Source organism: Hippocampus comes, unplaced genomic scaffold, assembly GCF_001891065.2.
Source record: "Hippocampus comes isolate QL1 unplaced genomic scaffold, H_comes_QL1_v1.1 scaffold43, whole genome shotgun sequence".
Lineage (NCBI taxonomy): Eukaryota > Metazoa > Chordata > Actinopteri > Syngnathiformes > Syngnathidae > Hippocampus > Hippocampus comes.
The window spans coordinates 1,243,534-1,260,994 of record NW_017805276.1 but is presented as its reverse complement, the minus strand read 5'-3'; the positions used below and the strand labels follow the sequence as shown (position 1 = coordinate 1,260,994).

At 42.5% G+C, this 17,461-nt stretch overlaps 1 protein-coding gene across 2 annotated transcripts in view; it reads right to left on the bottom strand.

The window, feature by feature from the left end:
• Positions 1–711: 711 nt before the first annotated feature.
• The window catches only part of LOC109516012 (AT-rich interactive domain-containing protein 1B-like), a 72,102-nt gene continuing 55,352 nt past the window's right edge, over positions 712–17,461 (bottom strand). For both annotated transcript variants that reach the window (XM_019870164.1, XM_019870165.1), the window contains exon 3: positions 712–1,083. In XM_019870164.1, the coding sequence (XP_019725723.1) occupies positions 769–1,083 (315 nt within the window). In that variant the 3' untranslated portion in view covers positions 712–768. The remainder of the gene's footprint in view (positions 1,084–17,461) is intronic.

Genomic DNA, 17,461 nt, shown 5'->3' with positions numbered 1-17,461 from the left:
TGGTACCGGGGCCAATGAAAGCAAAAAAAAAAACTTACATTACTTCCATTTTATTTATTTTGGAATCTGAAAGATGCTTTATTTTGAAAAATGACTGGATTCTCTCTTACATCCGTCTACAGTACGTCACTCTTGACGCGCTTCTCCGTCACGTGATAGGTTACCGCTAAAATGAAACCCAGGAGCTAGCAAAATGAGAAAACAACCAAACGTCTTTGGAAAGTTTCTTTGGGAAGAGGAAAAGGCCCAGCCGGGAGACAGAAGAGGAGTCTACGACTTTCAAGAAAAAGAAGGCTACATTTAACAAGACAGTATGAGGAGTCCTACTTAAGAAATGGATTTATCTCAACGGGAGATTCCCACGCGCCAAGCCCAGTCTGCATAATATTTGTATTTGAGGCATATCTTATTTTGAAGGCACCATAGCAAACAGAGAGTGTTGTGGCCAGATAGGACGTACCTCGTGTCATGATTCGTGTTTATTATTATGTTCCAAAAATACCACAGTTTTCATGCATGTCATATCATATTATTTGGTTGTATTTACCCGTCACACCTTAAAGGCCGGTCCCTGAAAATATTGTCTGACATTAAACTGATCCGTGAGGCAAAAAAGGTTGGGGATCGCTGAGTTAGAGGGTGCATGAAAGGGTTAATATGATACAAAATGGTTTCTTTTGACATCTCCGATTTCTGTTGAGAGAGTAAAATCTTTCTGCGTCAAGTTTGTAATGATCAAACAAACATGCCGCGCTACAAATGGCAACTTTAACTGGACTGAGGTGTGAGTTCGGGAGCCCTACCAGGTGTGTTGGCGCCAGCAGTCGGGCCGCTGGCAGGAGATATGGGCCCGGAGCCTGAACGAGACTGTTGGGACTGAGTGGAGCCTGCAGGTGAGCCCACAGGGGAGGGTGAAGGTCCGCTCCTCTGGCTGTGAAGGTGTGGCGAGGCGTGGGGAGAGAAAGGTGACTGTCTCTGGGTGGCGGCGCCTGCTTGCTCTCCTTGGTTACTACTGCTGCTGACAGCTGATCCCAGACCAGCCTCTGTCCCCGTGGGGAGGTCATCTATGGAGCCAGACAGATCCTGGAAAAGAGGACAAAAACATCAACTGGAGGTGAAGCGACCATGGGGAAAATAAAAATGGATGACCGTAAATGGCCACAACATCGCCCGATTGATAGACTTCGAATGGACCTTACGCACGACAGCACATGAAACATTTCCACTGGAAAGGTGAGGCGGTGAACGAGGTTTGATGAGGGGATGATGTTGGCCACACCGTCACAGAGCTGTGCTCACATGGGAACATTTAACTTCATCCTGCAGTTAGTTGTCGGCTACTGTATATGCTTGTCATCATTATTTTATTATTGGTTGTCTCTTATATCTACGTAACCTCAACGTTGCGCAATATGCACCACACAGTGACAACAAAGGTGTTCTATGCTACTTTTTTCATTCTTTGGAGGCAGCACTCTTTGTTGTGGTTCCTTTTGTGCTCTGTCAAAAAACTGGAGTTGCCCATCTCAAAAGATGTCTCCCCAAAATTAATACATGCAATGAAATCAACAGTTTTCTACATTTTGAGTTTTATCCACCTTAATTGCTGAAGCATCATTCATGTTGAAAACACACTTTTTTTTTTTTTTGCATACAAGTTAACTCTTCCGTCCGGTATAATAGCTTGAAAAAAGATTAACAGCCTACAAAACGTCAAAATGTTACATTTCATACGATTAAAAACAACATAAAAAATATATACGCTTACAGGATACAGTATAAAGATGCTAGATATGAAATAACTGAAACTTATTTCATTATATCGGGAAAATATTTTTTTTTTTTTTTTGCATACAAGTTAACTCTTTCGTCCGGTATAATAGCTTGAAAAAGATTAAAAGCCTACAAAACGTCAAAATGTTACATTTCATACGATTAAAACCAACATAAAAAATATATATGCTTACAGAATACAGTATAAAGATGCTAGATATGAAATAATTGAAACTTATTTCATTATATCGGGAAAATACAGAACGCACCGTGTTAGTGTGGGCGCGCGCGGGCGTGTGTATTTGTTCTAAGTCGTGCTTTTATCTCGATCCAGGGATTCCCCATTAATACTGCTGAAGGAACACGAAGTTGCTTAAGCGCGTGGAAGGTGCGAGGCAACAGAACAGCAAGAATGTGAATGAAGCCTGGATGAGATGAGATTTGTCGGCTGGCCCCTAAACACACTCTCTGTCATTCATACACACACACACATACACGCATTTGAAACACACACACATTTTCCGACCGGCAGCTGAGCCTGAGCTGTATCTCGAAAATGAGGAGGAAATCACCTGTGAGTGACCCTCGGTTTGCTGGTGAGTACTCGCTGAGGGAGGAAGTGGAAGAGTCGCGGGTGGATGCCAGCTGATGCGACCCGCTACACAAACAAGCTCGGTGACCCTTCTGTCGGATCCCATCTGACACACGTGCCCACAAAGGTGACACCGGCCAGCATCAGTTTGTCATCCCGTTTTCTCTAAAATCACAGTTTCTCCTTCTCTCCATCCTCCTTGCTACGCTTGCGTGCTTACTGTACATATGCACAAACATGCTGTACAGTCGAACAACTCTAACCCTTTCATGCACCCTGTAACCTGGTAACATGATAAGCTGTCCACTATAATAACCTCTATCCCTGAAAGGGTTTTAAGCAACAAAAATTGCAACTTTCTTTTTTATCGTATCACAATTTTTTTTTTAACTCCACGTACAGCACTTTCAATGCAGCAATGGTTGTTTTTAAAATGCTCTATGAATAACGTTGAGAAACAGCTCCGCCTCTCACAAAATGGAAGAAAAGGCCTCGATCGCGATTGCACGTGCATCATCGCCTATCATTTTAGACCATGAAACAACATCATGTGACAAAACAACCTTGCCCTAAGTGGGTAATTGTTAATATTTTATGACACAGAAAGAGAAGTAGGGGAGAAGTGAGCATTTAGACACACCACACCGAGGACGGAGGGAGATGTGAAAATTCGCTGCAATCATAACTGTTCATTCATAAAAATTATCCTTAAAAAAAAATAAAATAAAAGGCTCCGGCCTTCTTGTGAGGAGTTTGCATGTTCTCCCCGTGTGTGCGTGGGTTTTCTCCGGGTACTCCGGTTTCCTCCCACATTCCAACAACATGCATGACAGGTTAATGGAACAATCTAAATTATTCCTAGGTGTCAGTGTGAGTGCGGATGGTTGGTCGTCTCTGTGTGCCCTGCGATTGGCTGGCAACTGGTTCAGGGTGTCCCCTGCCTACTGCCCAAAGACAGCTGGGATAAGCTACGGCACCCCCCGTGAGCCTTGTGAGGATAAGCGGATTGGAAAATGAATGAATGAACAAAGTAAAAAATAAATAAACATGGTATGTGTTATTAAAAAAAATTGTTGTTTTTTTTTTAAGTTTACCCATCAGTAACAATCAGTTGTGAGAGGTTTCCAACTCCCTTGAATTAACGTGAGGCATTGGCTGTGATTCAACACAAGGATTTTTTGTGTATTCGTGGAGCCATGTTGTTTCGGTTTTAACAGAAGTGCCTGTTGGTCGGTGTCTGCTTGTTGTCAACAGCGAAACACAAAGCTTTTGTTTCCCATCATGCCACTATGATAAGTAGTCTGGCAGCCAGTAGTCTGGCATCATCTAACCTTGCTCTACTGAACATGTGGGGCACCCGCTCACTTATCTTCCTGCCTCACCCTCGTTACCACTTCCTGTTCGAGCCAATCAGGTCACCTAGTAGTCCGGCGGAGCGAGCAGCCTCCCAAACGGACCGGAATGTAGTTTTCCAATGAGCAGCATGCTGCTCTACACAACACAGGTTACCATGACAGCCAGCGTGTCCATGGTGATGGCTTTTCCAAAGACAGTAACCACGAGCTAGCGTGATGAGCAGCTAAGTTGTTAACCCATGGGCTCATTATGTGAATGGATGGGAATAATTGCATTTCGCCTAATTGGGTGCTGTTGCCAGCTTTTTTCACTGGCAGTTTAGGGGTGGTAAAATGCGTATCAGTAATTTGTTTAGTGTCTCGTTTGGATTAAACACACACTTGAGCACAGCTGTGTGGCCCAAGACCAAAAAAGTAGCAGCACTAATACAATGAAAGGGTGGTAAACCTTAACACCCTTTGACTATATAAATGCCCATTTCAAATCCACCCATCACAATAGTGAAACACCACCATTAAAAAAAAAAAAAAATACAACGCTTCTTTAGTTTAATGTTTTCCCACCCACACTCTTCCTGTACTTTACATTGAATCCAAGTCACGGGCCACAGAGTTTTGTGTCTACTGCAGTCACACAAGCCAGCCGGCGAGCCAGCCAGCTAACCATCCAAACAGACATGTGGTTGCAGCATCCAAACACACCCACAATCGGCAGCCGCGATCCAAAGTGGCCCAAATCCAATTTGTTTGGCTCTCGGCTGCAAATTGCTCTGTGTATTGAGTCTCCAAATAGCTGTCAACCTCTCCTGCTTGGCGTCCTGTACCGCTTAATTCACTCCTGGAGCATGTAATTGTCATAATAAGAAAAATATTGAGGTGATAATAAGTTACTTTGAGATGGCCACCGCCCACTCATATACACACACGCGAGCACACACACAAAGTGTGTACATAATGGCCCGAGACTTCAATCGGCACATTTCACACAACATTGGAGAGGCAGTTGCTCGTGACCCTTCACCTTGCTGGCATTGGCACCTGTCTACAATGCCTTTATGTGTGTGTGTGTGTGTGTGTGTGTGTGTGTGTGTGTGTGTGTGTGTGTGTGTGTGTGTGTGTGTGACAGACACACAATGTGGCTGGGCTGTCACAGTGAGACATGCCTGGCTACTGATGCAGCCAAGGGGGACAGATGAGACTTGAGTGCGATGAGACGTGTGTGTGTGTGTGTGTGTGTGTGTGTGTGTGTGTGTGTGTGTGTGTGTGTGTGTGTGTGTGTGTGTGTGTGTGTATGCGCAAGTACCAGTATGTGGAGGGCGATGGATGACAGATCTCTGTGCCATGCAGTTGAGGATTTCGATGCATATTGCACAATTTATGTTTTGCGGTGCCAAAGACAAATGTGTAGTATTGGTCCAGAAGAATTTTGACCATGACAGCGGAAAAGGATTCCGCCGTCATCCATTCTAGTTGTCTTAAACAAAGTGAGACCAATTGAATGGAAATCAATGGAACATTTTCCAGTAGCCACATGAGCGCACCTGATCTCAGCCCAATAGAGCAGGGGCCACCGACCTTTTGGAACGTGAGAGTTACTTCTTGCGTACAGATTCATGCGAAGGGCTACCGGTTTGACACGCACTTTATGAAATAGGTTTTCTCACATTATTTTTTTGAAATGATCAATTCTACAACATTCCCAGAAAATTATGTTCCATCATTGGCGAGCGATTATTTATAGGACAGGCCTTCAGGCTACTCATGTCGTCCTTGGGGGCCCACGGGCACCATGTTGGAGACCACCGCAATAGAGTATGAGTTGCCCTTTCTGAAGACGTAAAAGCAGAAAGCGAAGGTGGTTGCTGTGAATGCCTGGTCAAAAAGTCGCCACGGATGAGGAATATGAGATCCTTGGGCTTGAAGCAATCATTGACGGCAAATAATTTCCATCCAAGTATGAAATGCTATAATTGTCATTCTATTAGTTATTAAAAGTCGATGTCATTCTTTTAAGCCGTGCGTTGCCTTCCACTGCAGCGATGGAAGAGAACTTTTCCAGAGTTTCGATTATTACTGATTTCTTTTTATGTATCCATAGGACCTGTTTTGTCTGGATCAAAATAAAAAGCACATTAGTGTTACATATACACTGTGGTACTCAATATACGTACAGAAATAAGACCTCTGTGCATACAGAGGTGAGCTTTATTCGTTGTTTCCGTTCTCTGGGTAAATATGATGATGTGAACTGTAATTAAGTCCACTAGCTATGGTTGGTAGGCCTGAGGGACAACTCTGCTCATTGCAGCAATGCACACATTTGTCGGCTCCGGACGCCGCGCTTTCCATCTTTACGGTGCTGTGGAGACTGAGGGGAAAGGCTATTACATAAAGATGTTTATTCATCCTTCCCCCCCCACAACTGTCGTCTGAGGCAAAATCCAAATAAAAGGCCATGCAAATGAATCCGAATGGACTTCTTAATGTGTGTGTGTGTGTGTGTGTGTGTGTGTGTGTGTGTGTGTGTATGTGTGTATAAGGAGGTTTTTAATGCAACACCCCTGTAGAGCAGCAACTGAACTCGCCTTCACTAAGTGCTATTAAGTTGAAAAACAGAGGAAAAAAAGGAACTGGATGGCATTTTAACATCGCTTTCACATTATCTACAAATTTATGTTTGAATGCCATTCAGCTGTTTTGTTGTGAAACAATTGGAGGTGATACGGGTAACTACTGATGCTTATTAAACTTGTTAAAAAAAAGAGTGCGTGCGTGCATGTGTTTGACAATTTACAGCACAATGCTACGATGCTTCCGGATGTATATATCATCTCATATAGGGATATAAAAAGTCGACACGTCCTTGTTCATATGCCAAATTTGTTTGTGATATAAAACAAAGAGACCAAGGTAGATCATTCCAAAACTATTTTACACTATTAATGTGGCCTATCTCCTGCACACCTCAACTCAAACAAAAACTAAAAACAAAAAGAGACACACCAAAAGGATCTGTTTCACATTGTTGGCTCCTCTCTGTTTTTGTGAAAAAAAATGGAATATCACAACCTCAGCGTGAGCTCCTTCACCGCCATTGACAGTTATAGACGTCAAAAGGGCAGGCAGTATGAAGTTGGTCTTTTTTTTTGTTAGTAAAAAAAGTGAACTTTTGTTTTGCATTCCGGCTCACAAAACCCAAACAATCTCTTCACAATAGCACAGCATCTGCAGGAGAAAACCAAACATCAACTAAAATGTCAAGAAATGCTGTTGGAGGGGGTCAAACATTTGTTTGGACTCCGGATTTGGACAGACTGAGATAATCTGTTTATAATAGTAACAGTAACTTCTTGGCATGAGACGTTAATGTTTGCAGTAAGATAGCGGGCTAGCGGAGTGATAAGTCTCAAGCCACGTAAGCCTCTTGTAAAGTGTGTTACAGAGTAGGCTACTTTGAAAGGCACATGCGTGGGGCCCCGAAACTGCAAAGACACTCAAATCTGGTGTTGCTTAACTCCACACCAAAGAGATTAGTTCTTCTGATTTTTCCGGATTAAATGCCGAGTAGCTCGTAGCAGCCTTTTTTTTTAGCCAATGGACCACGCCAAACCAACCAACCTCTCCCTCTGACATCGTACAGCATGCAGTATGTTCAGTTTGGATGTGATCATTTAACGACAAGTTAACTAATTTTCTGAATCATGCCTTCTCATTCGTCAAAAATCCTTCACACTTGCATTTTATCCGGTGATGTTTTGTTGTGTTGATTTGTGGCACTGCAGCATATAGCGGCATCCAGCCACCCACTCCGTGCCTCCCCCACTCACCCCAGAGAACTCCACAAACGATGCAAACATCTAATGCGTGAGATGGAGATGGAAGGAAAGGAGAAAAATATAAAGAGCCCAAATTCCTCATTTCTAATTCAGCTGCTCGTTTAACTTAACCTCTCTCTTCTCGGCAATTAACGCACACGCCACATCCTTCACGCCGCGTACAGCCGAGGCTAAATAATGCAAAGGGGCATCCAGCGCCCGCATCCTTTATCATCCCAAATGACACCCATTTGCATATCTCCCCAGTCAATTAGAGTGCAGCGGAATAATCAGCCCATAATTGGGTGAGAGTGTCGGTAATCACCGACCCTGGCGCACCGACAGGGCCGTTTGGAGGAGCAAGGGGGGAGGTTGGATACTTTGGCGTGTGTGTGTGTGTGTGTGTGTGTGTGTGTGTGTGTGTGTGTGTGTGTGTGTGTGTGTGTGAGAGAGAGACAGTCCATCTGACTGCAGTCTTAACTTCAAACTAATACATTTAAACACGCAATCTAACTTCTGCTCCCTTCTTATGTACACTCTCGTCCTCCTTTGTACCGTCTCTTGGATTTCTCTACAAGCAATCCGAATATTTGGAAAAGTCAAAGACTGTCACGGTTCACTCCGTATAATATTCACGTCGCTCTCCGTTTCAATAAAAAAAAAGCATTAATGCATGAAAAATGACATTCACTTCAATATTGCGGTTTTGAAAATTGTCTTCAAAAGTTGAAGATTGCCAGAAGTAATGGAAAAAAAAAAGTATTTCATAATGGCATCACATTTGCACAGTTCTCAAACTCTTTGCTTCAGGAAAAAAAAAAAAATCTTAAATAATTTTGAGGATTTTTTTTTTTTCTGTAGACGATTTGTGTATAATACACAGTGGGGCATGCAGACAGCATGGCAATGATTTCCAGCAAGTGCAGAAACAGCCAAACACTGCCTGTCAAACACCTGGATTAAAAAAAAAAAAATGGTGTCGATTACATTCAGTAGGACATCAGGTGTTTATTAAAAAAATAAAAAATAAAAATAAAAGTGCCAAACTAACATGCGATCGAATGCACAGCAAAATGCAATTTACATGAAACCGGGGAAGGTTTAGCTGAAAACTTCTCCACTTGCGCAGCCGTTGTCGTTGACTCTTGTCATTCACTCGATGCCTAAAAGTCCCAATTGCCTCTTACAGAAAATGCTTTGAAAGTCTAAAGCCATATAAACCATGACTCTTAAATACACAACAAAGCGGAAAGTTAGTCACAGCCCAGGAACACAAAGAAAGGCTGCAGACACACTAGGGGCAAAATTCCCCCACTGGTCCCTTTTAGAAGCAGACAATCAAAGTCATTTCATGAGAAGTTTTCCGGGCAGCTTTGAAGCACAGTTCCTGCATAGCCTTTGGATTTCCTCCTCAAAGGAGAATGAAGGAGAATGACCGTTTTTTTTTTTTTTTTGTGAGACAACATTTGCTTTAATACACTCTAAGTTCCTGTTCCTCAGAGGCTTTGGTGGCATCCTCTGAACATGGCGAATAAAAGGATGAACTGAGAAAGGGAAGGCGAGAGAGAGAGAGAGAGAGAGAGAGAGAGAGAGAGAGAGAGAGAGAGAGAGAGAGAGAGAGGGGGGATGGACTGTTCAATGCCCACGATAACACATGCCAGCCTCTTCTCCGAAGTGGCTATTTTTCAGTCTCCAAGGTAGCTTAGTGGTGGCAAGGCAGCCAAGGATAGCCAAGGAGGTGAAACTATTGATTTAAAGTAGAAACAGGATATATTTTTTTACATTTTAAGGGCACAAACTCGGGATAAGATGTTTGCACTTCATATCAGCTACGATTTATCTTCAATCAAATTTAAAACAGTTTCAAGGAGTATGATTTATCGGTAATGCCGTACTTAAAGCTCTGAGACTCCCGTATTTTCTGCACGACAAAGCGCTTCGGATTATGAAGCGTACCTTCAATAAATGGCCGATTTTAAAACTGTTTTCATATAGCAAGGAGTATGATTTATCGGTAATACCGTACGTACTTAAAGCTCTGAGACTCCCGTATTTTCTGCACTACAAAGCGCTTCGGATTATGATGCATACCTTCAATAAATGGCCGATATTAAAACTGTTTTCAAATAGTGGGCACGCAGCATTATAAGGCGCATAGAATAGAAGCTACAATAGCGGCTGTGGTTGTGTTATGCATCCACTAGATGGAGCTACGCTAAAGGGAATATAATACAATATGACGTAATGGCATCACACAGATCGGATCCGTCTTTGGTTTAGCATCTTTGCGGTGCACAAACTCGGCCGAATACTTGCCCTGCAGCCCGTCTTCTTTTCGTCACGTGAATGAGGACGTGTATAAGTCGTATTTCGAAAGTGCATATTTGCTGCTGTTCTGTTGCCTGCGACATTATCCAGATCATGAAGTTTTTAACAAATGCTCACTTCGTAATTTCTGCAGATTTATGGGTTTATCACAAACTCATCCAACGATTTAGACCAGAAAAAAAATTGCTGTCAGGCTCTTGCATGGAAGAACATTGATTTTTGGATACTGCTGTTTACAATTTCAAATGTGCAAAGAGTGCATAGCTGCTGATTTGATATTTTCTGGATTCAAAACAAAACCTTCTGCAATGTTAAGCAGCTGACATTTTTTTTCCTTTCCTAGATGTTGTGGTAATACTAAATGCTCATTTTAACCGCGATATGAACGTTTCAAACTGTTTTATCTGGATACTAAACACTTTGAAAATGCCTAAAAAAAAAAAAAAAAATCAAGAGTATCTTTGAACATTTCCCACCGCAGGAGGAGGAAATATCGATTTCCTTTTTTTCAGGGGGTGCCTTTCTCTGTTTAATCCCTCATTCCATGACTCTCTGGGGATCTGTGGCATTTCTTGTCAGCCAGCCAACCTCGTGCTACAGAGACGTATGTATCACTGTCAAAATGACTGATCAGACAGAGAGAGCGGAGGAAAGGGAAGAGGGAGAGTCGGCTTGACTGGAGTGCTGCTAACCCCCCCCCACTGCCCCCACTGGACATGCCTGTCAGCCTGTCCGCCTCGGTAATCCATCAGCTCCCACCGCTGATCAATAATGTGATCGGTGGAATTCTGAGACATAGCTTGTCACGATCTGCGCACGTGGGGGGGGGACCCAAAAAAATGAAAATTAATGACCGACTCTGAATATGACCTTCAACCAGCATAAAAATGAAACTGATTGTCTGCACGAATATTTTGTCTTCATACTGTTGAAGTAAGTGACGTTGTACATGGGACGAACTGTAATTATAGAGCAGGAAAGTAAATCCTTAAATCTGTTGGGTTAAAAATAATCCAGTGTGGCTTCAAAATAAACCTTGGGTTATTTTTAACCCGGTGGTTTTAAGGGTGCGTGCAGAGCAGAACCCATGACAACAATGCAGTATTTCGTTGAAGGCGAGGCCCATTAATTAGTCCTTAGCTTTTTGAAAATCTGCAAAAATATTTCCTTTTTTTTAAAGAAATGAATACATTACGGCATAAGAAAGAGATAATGACAATAACCCCTTTCCCCCCCCAAAAAAACTACCAATTTTTCTTTTTGTTATAAATTTAAACAAATACTAAAGAAGAAAGTGTTTGAAAAGAGTCAAATGTTCTCCCTATGATTCATATCTGTTTTTTGTAAGTGTTGCAGGACCAAAAATAATAAGTCATTTCATCCATTATGTATTTTAGAACAGAAAAAAAAATCTGCAAAAAGGCAACTGATTTTTCTTTGTCTTGTCGATAAAAAAAAAAAAAAAATTAAACATTTAATTTGTGACATATTTTTTCAATTAATCGACCGATAACTGTTGTCAGAATTTTATATTACATACTGAAATCTGCATCAACTTCAAAACATCAAATCAGTCGGGCCTTCATTTCTACAACAGTGTCGAAACATTTAAAGTTGATAATAATTGAACGGAGAATGACCGATTTATGACGTCAATAAATCACAAAATCTACACACACGCACGCAGCCATCCCAGTACAGCACCGGTGTCATTCCGCAGTTGTGAGTGTTCAAACTAACTTTTTAAATAGTGAAAACAAATTAGGCTCGCCATCAAAGAGACTTTTCAAAAAGCCATTTCTCTCTTCCAGTTCAAACAGAAGCCTGCTTGGTAAACAGGCAGGGAGAATTCACTGCGCAAGTTGGAGATACAAACAGTCGGAGGTTCACCACAACAAAGACGGAGGGGGAAGCAGTGGAGGGCTGCAATTCATCACACACTCAACAAAGCAAATGGGACTGACTGGCCATGAGTATGGGAACAAAACAAAAAATATTTCTTAATTGGAAAAACTGCCCCCCCCCCCGCCCCACCACCCACCAACTGTTTCTTCCCCCCTTTTTCCAATTTCTTGCTCCTCAGTGTGACTGGATGCCCTTGCCCTCTTCTCCTTTCCTCCCCCCCTTCTTCTTCATTAAAATAATTCACTTTTAGTTATTACGGCACCCAACTTAAATTAGAAGACAGATGGAGCTGCAGGAGGAAAGAAAGAAGTGGGTGGGGAGGGGCGGATAAAAAAAAAAAAAAAAGAACTGGGTCTTGAACAGCATGTGAGATTTTACTTTATTTATTTCTTATTAAAGACAGACACTCAGACAATGGCCTTGCTCCGCACAGCACCTCCAGCAAAATCTCATTTGTCTGGAATTTAGCTCAAGATAAAAAAAAAAAAAAAAAAATGTTGGAAAGTGGCAGACAGAAGCCCGCCCTCTCCAGTGAGCCGCCATTAGCTATGCATGAGACAAACCTGTGACATCAAGTCACATGGCGTGCTGAGCATTGTGGGTAAGGCGGGAGGAATCCGTCTCCTACACGCCACTTCTATTGACAGCCTCGGCTCTCCCTCGACTGTCTCCGGGTTTGTTTTTTTTTTTTTTTTTGCAATTACAATCAAACAGCGGCATGCAGGCCCTTAAGCACTGACTGACAGCTTGGATTAACCGAGACGTGGGGATGCTGTGTACGGTTGTGTGCAAGTGCGCACACGTCTGCTTGTCTATCAGGCTGTCTGTCTTCGTGTGTATTGCTTTTGTATGTGCAGCATGTTCCGGCGTCACTTTGGATATGTGTCTGCGCCTATCCAACAGTTGATTTTGTGAGTGTGTGTGTGTGTGTATGTGTGTGTGTGTGCGCGCGCGCTTGCACAGCATGTCTGTGTATAACCGCACACTGTAGGTTTGGTTGTGTGAATGGCAGGAAATCTGTCTGTACATTAAAACCAGCAGGGAGAACAACGCAATTACAAATTTCAATTAAATCCCACTGTGTGGATCACTCGGTTGTGTTATCTGAAAGTGGAAAATGTATCATCATTTTGGAAACGGAACTAAGTCAACACCGGTGTCTTAAGGATCAAAGATAAATCTTGAGGTACATTGGCCTCCCCTCAAAAGCTTTATTTCCATCCATCCTTAGAACTAGAATGTAAACCTTCACTCAAGCTTGTTCAAGGAAAAATGTGTTTAATTTCGTCGTGTTTGTTAGTTAGCAGCCCGCTTCTTGGTTCACGGGGAATGAAAAGACATAATATGATTGAGGAGATGCGCACTATTTGGATTTGGTTGTGGAGCGTACCATTCACGTCATGAAAAATTAAATAACGACGGGAAGAGTGAACGCTGATACCAGGTATCCGTGGCGGGCCGATATCGGTCTTATTTCATGTAAAGGCTGCCACTACTAGCCAATGATACTCTCTGAATAAAATTTGACGTGGGAAAAGAATTTGAGATAAAAGTAGAAATAAAAAGTCATTCGCCATGAACTGTCATTGTACGAAATGAAATTTTGTGTACATTGGGAAAGAAAATGGCGTGTTCAATTTATTCCATTTTATTTGGTCAAGTGGCTGCACAAAATAAAATCATCTGGATCAAGACACATTTTTTTTTGAAGTGGACTATAAATCGACTTCAAAAATGCATCTAGAGCACCATTTTTTCCCCTCAGTGTATGAAAAGTATTGGTGATATCACTACTCAGTATCGCTGAGAACTCAAGAGTGAACACTCATACTGGCATCGGTCAAAATTGATATTGAACACCCGAAATACTAATGTTCAATTTTGATTGAAAATCAGAATCATTTCTCAAACGACAAATGCAATCAATTGATCTCCAGTGTTGTCAATTCATATGAGAGTGAATCCAACGTGAGCGTGATTATAAGGCAGATTTGGGGACATCGAGTGTATTTGGTACAGTTCCTGTCATTTGTTTTGTCATAAGTTTGGTTGTACATAACAAAATGTTACACTGATGCACAGTTTCACGTGACGACACACTTGCGGGTTTAAGATTGGCATCTAAAAATTCATACACACGAGAATAAATGTCACTGCAAGCATTACGCAGTCAAGTGAGATGCCTGCATATCCTCCCCCTCGAGAAGATAGCGTACAAAATGTTGATGAACAAAAACATGTCAGTCAATTTTGTCCAAATGAATTTGAGTTGCTCTGCTGTGTGCTAGCGTGGGATTGTTTCTTTAACACTCCCTCTGTGAGACCCCAACATCATCCATCAGAGATGACAAACATGACATGACAACTCGGATTGGGAAGAGGCTACACACAAGGAGGATGAATCCACACCAGATACACTTTTAATATCATTTTCCTGTCTCGGTAAATGACAACTGCAGGCTAAAACGTGTTCAAGAATTTTTTTGTAATTCGACCATTGTGAGGATGTAGCGGTTTGGATAATGGCTATCTGGAAATAAAACATTCTTATGAGGGAGTTATTCTTCTAATTTCATTTGGTTTGATTGTAATCCAAATGACGGCAACCTTGGGCTCAGAGAAGGAGCATTTTAATTGCAGTAAAAATGGGATCTTTTAGAGGCTCCTTTTTATCATAACATTTGGAAACCCTTTGATAAGGAGACGGAAGTGCGGCAAATGAGAGCGCCAACATCAAATCACATCTTAATTCCATCTACGAATAAGCACACCCAGACACACACACACACACACACACACACACACACACACACACACACACACTGATTCATCACTCATATCAGTATCAGAGGCGTTTGCCTATTCACACTGACTGGAGATGGAAAGTCATCCCGGATGCCCGATATGATGAAGCGAACACCAGCTAACCAAGCAGAACGTCCTCGCCGAGGTCTCGAGTCAGTGGACGTGTGCGCGTGTGTGTGATGTAAGCCCGGAGAAAGGAGAGGTGACAGCGGCGCGTGGCTGATCTAATAAAAAAAGAGGAAGATGCAGCGGTGTGTGATGGCGAGGCATGAGGCTCAAAAGGCAGCAACTTTCGCTTGAAAACACACACACACACACACACACACACACACACGCGCGCGCGCCTCCCCGGCACATCAAACGCACGCGCACTCTTCGGTGTGATCGACACTTTCACAGCGTCGACGCTGAGGTGTTGGGATATAAAAAGCCATGCTGATATGATTTAATGGCCAAGTTTTATTATAGGACTGTCGCTGGGCCCGGTGTAATCTGGCTAACGCCGCAGGGCACGGCGCTGACAAACACACACGCACGCACCCGCCAATGCACCCCAGCAGATAATATTGCTCTGTGCTACATGGCTATTATAAGATAGAGCTGTTTGCCACAGTGATACGCCGCCTATAAGACTGTCATTTGGTGGAGGGAGTGATTTATGGCCGGGAGGCATGAGAAATAAAGACAGATTATTTTTATTCATGTGTCTTCAGAGGCCAACTTCATTTCTGGTGTTATTTTTACACCGACTCAAAAGAGGAATCACGTTGTGGGCAAAACAAACAGAACAAGCACATGGGCTTTGTGGTGTTTATATTGGACCACCCACTCCAAAACACAATAGCGCTTATGACATAAATTCGGAATCTGCAGTTTAAAAAAAAAGGAAAAAAAGGGGAAAAAAAACCCCATCTTGCTGTTCTCTGCTATCTAGTTTTTATCGGAAGGGGGGCAGGGGGGCTAAATTGCTATTAATTATAAATAGCAGAGCAGCTGTCTTAAAATATATGACATACCTACAAGGGTATTAGACATTGCACTGTTATTGCCTCTCCTGCCACTTTTAATATCTGCACCCGGACTGCAATCACAGGCCTAATAATGGCTTCTCATTATGAGGTGTGTGCGTGTGTTAGGAGAGAGGGGGGCTTCAATCTCCCCGCTCCAAAGCCACAGATGACTCCCTTTTAAAAGTTAATTTGATTTCAGACATTTACGGAATGAGGCTGTAAATTTAAGCTCACGGGGTGCACCTATTGGTGAGCCTCCGATAATTGAGATATTTGATCTTGATATTTGATTCTATGTCAGCAATTCATTATGTGAAGTGAGCAGACAGCAAGGAAAAAAAAAAATATATATGTGCGTTGGCAGTGAGAGGAAAGCGCCCGGTTGTGATGCAGGATGGAGCAGAGGCCCTTTGTTCCCCAACTGTAATATAAGAAACCATCAGGAGATGGCGCTGTCCTTGCTGCGAGCACGGCAGGGAATGTGACCTGGTGAGTGAGTTTTGAATCAGGGCCACATTGCCGCCCAATCCTGCACTACACCATTTTTAAAACCACTGTCAAGGTAGAAAAAAAAAAAAACAATTATTCCTCGAATCAGCTAAAATGGGCTTCCTTTGTTTTTCAGTTGCAGTCCTTTGAAATCATTTTCTTTTTTGTAATTGCCGTGTAATATTTTGAATGGATTGGTGAAATGGACTTATTTAAATTCGACATGCGCTCACCTTCTTTGATTTTTTTTTTTTGGGGGGGTGGGGTATTACAAATGCAGCCTGAACGTTGGGAATTCCCTCACGAGAAGATCTGAAATACTCAAACATTTGATTTCGGTTGGAGCGCTAATTCCTTTCTATTTTCAAGATGGACTTTTAAAGACGAACTCGTACAGATGTGTTTCTGATCATGTCAGAAGGGTGAGTCATAGTCAAAATGATGTGTGTGTGTGCACAGTGCAAATCATCCAATAACAGATGGCCCGGGTGAGCTCCTCAGAAGGAAAGAAGCAAAAGTGAAACAGAAGCCAACAAGCAAACAATATTTGATGTCTCGTTGCTGCCTGAAATCAAATCAATTTGTGGCCAAGAACCTACTTTTTTTTCTTACAAGGGTTGAGGATATTGAGTTGATTAAAAACAATACCCCCCCCTCACCCCCACCCCACCAGCAACATTAAATTCCACGTTTTATAAAACCAAAATAAAATGTAGTCCACGGGTGTTAAACTCAAGGCCCCGGGGGCCAGATGTGGTCCGACACGTCATTTTCTCTGGCCCGTGAAATCAAATTAAACATGCCAACTTCCATGATGCTTGCTAAAATCTCGACCAAAATTTAAAATTCTCATATGTAATAAATAACAAGACATATTGTAAGTGTTTTCTTGTCAGTTGAATAGTTGAATAAACCGTAATTGTCGACTTTTTATATGGCTTGTCGTAACGGCCCTCCAAGGGAAACTTTAACTCAAATGTGGCCCACGCAAAAAATAAGTTTGGCACCCCTGATATAGTCTTCCCAAGTCATTTCAATTGTTCCAATGATCGCATTTCGTTTGTTGTGTGTGTCAACCCTTATTGCCTTTTTGCTCCAAAACCTCAAGCATCATCTTCTATCTCTTGGCACTTGCTGTCAAGCGTGCTTTCTCCTCAGAGTTTGTCGAGAGGAAGGTCTCCACCTGACTTTAGAATTTCCTCTGTCACATCCCCATTTTCCAGTTCTCCCCTCCCCCCCAGCCCCCATGAGCCTTCAACCTCCCTTTTACCCTCTCTCTCCTCCTTCATGGCCTCTGTCTTAATTTCACAAGGGAATCATTTGACAGATATTGCCCTTGAAGAGGCAGCCTGTGCCTAGCCACTGAGAGCAATAGGGTGGTGGTGGGAG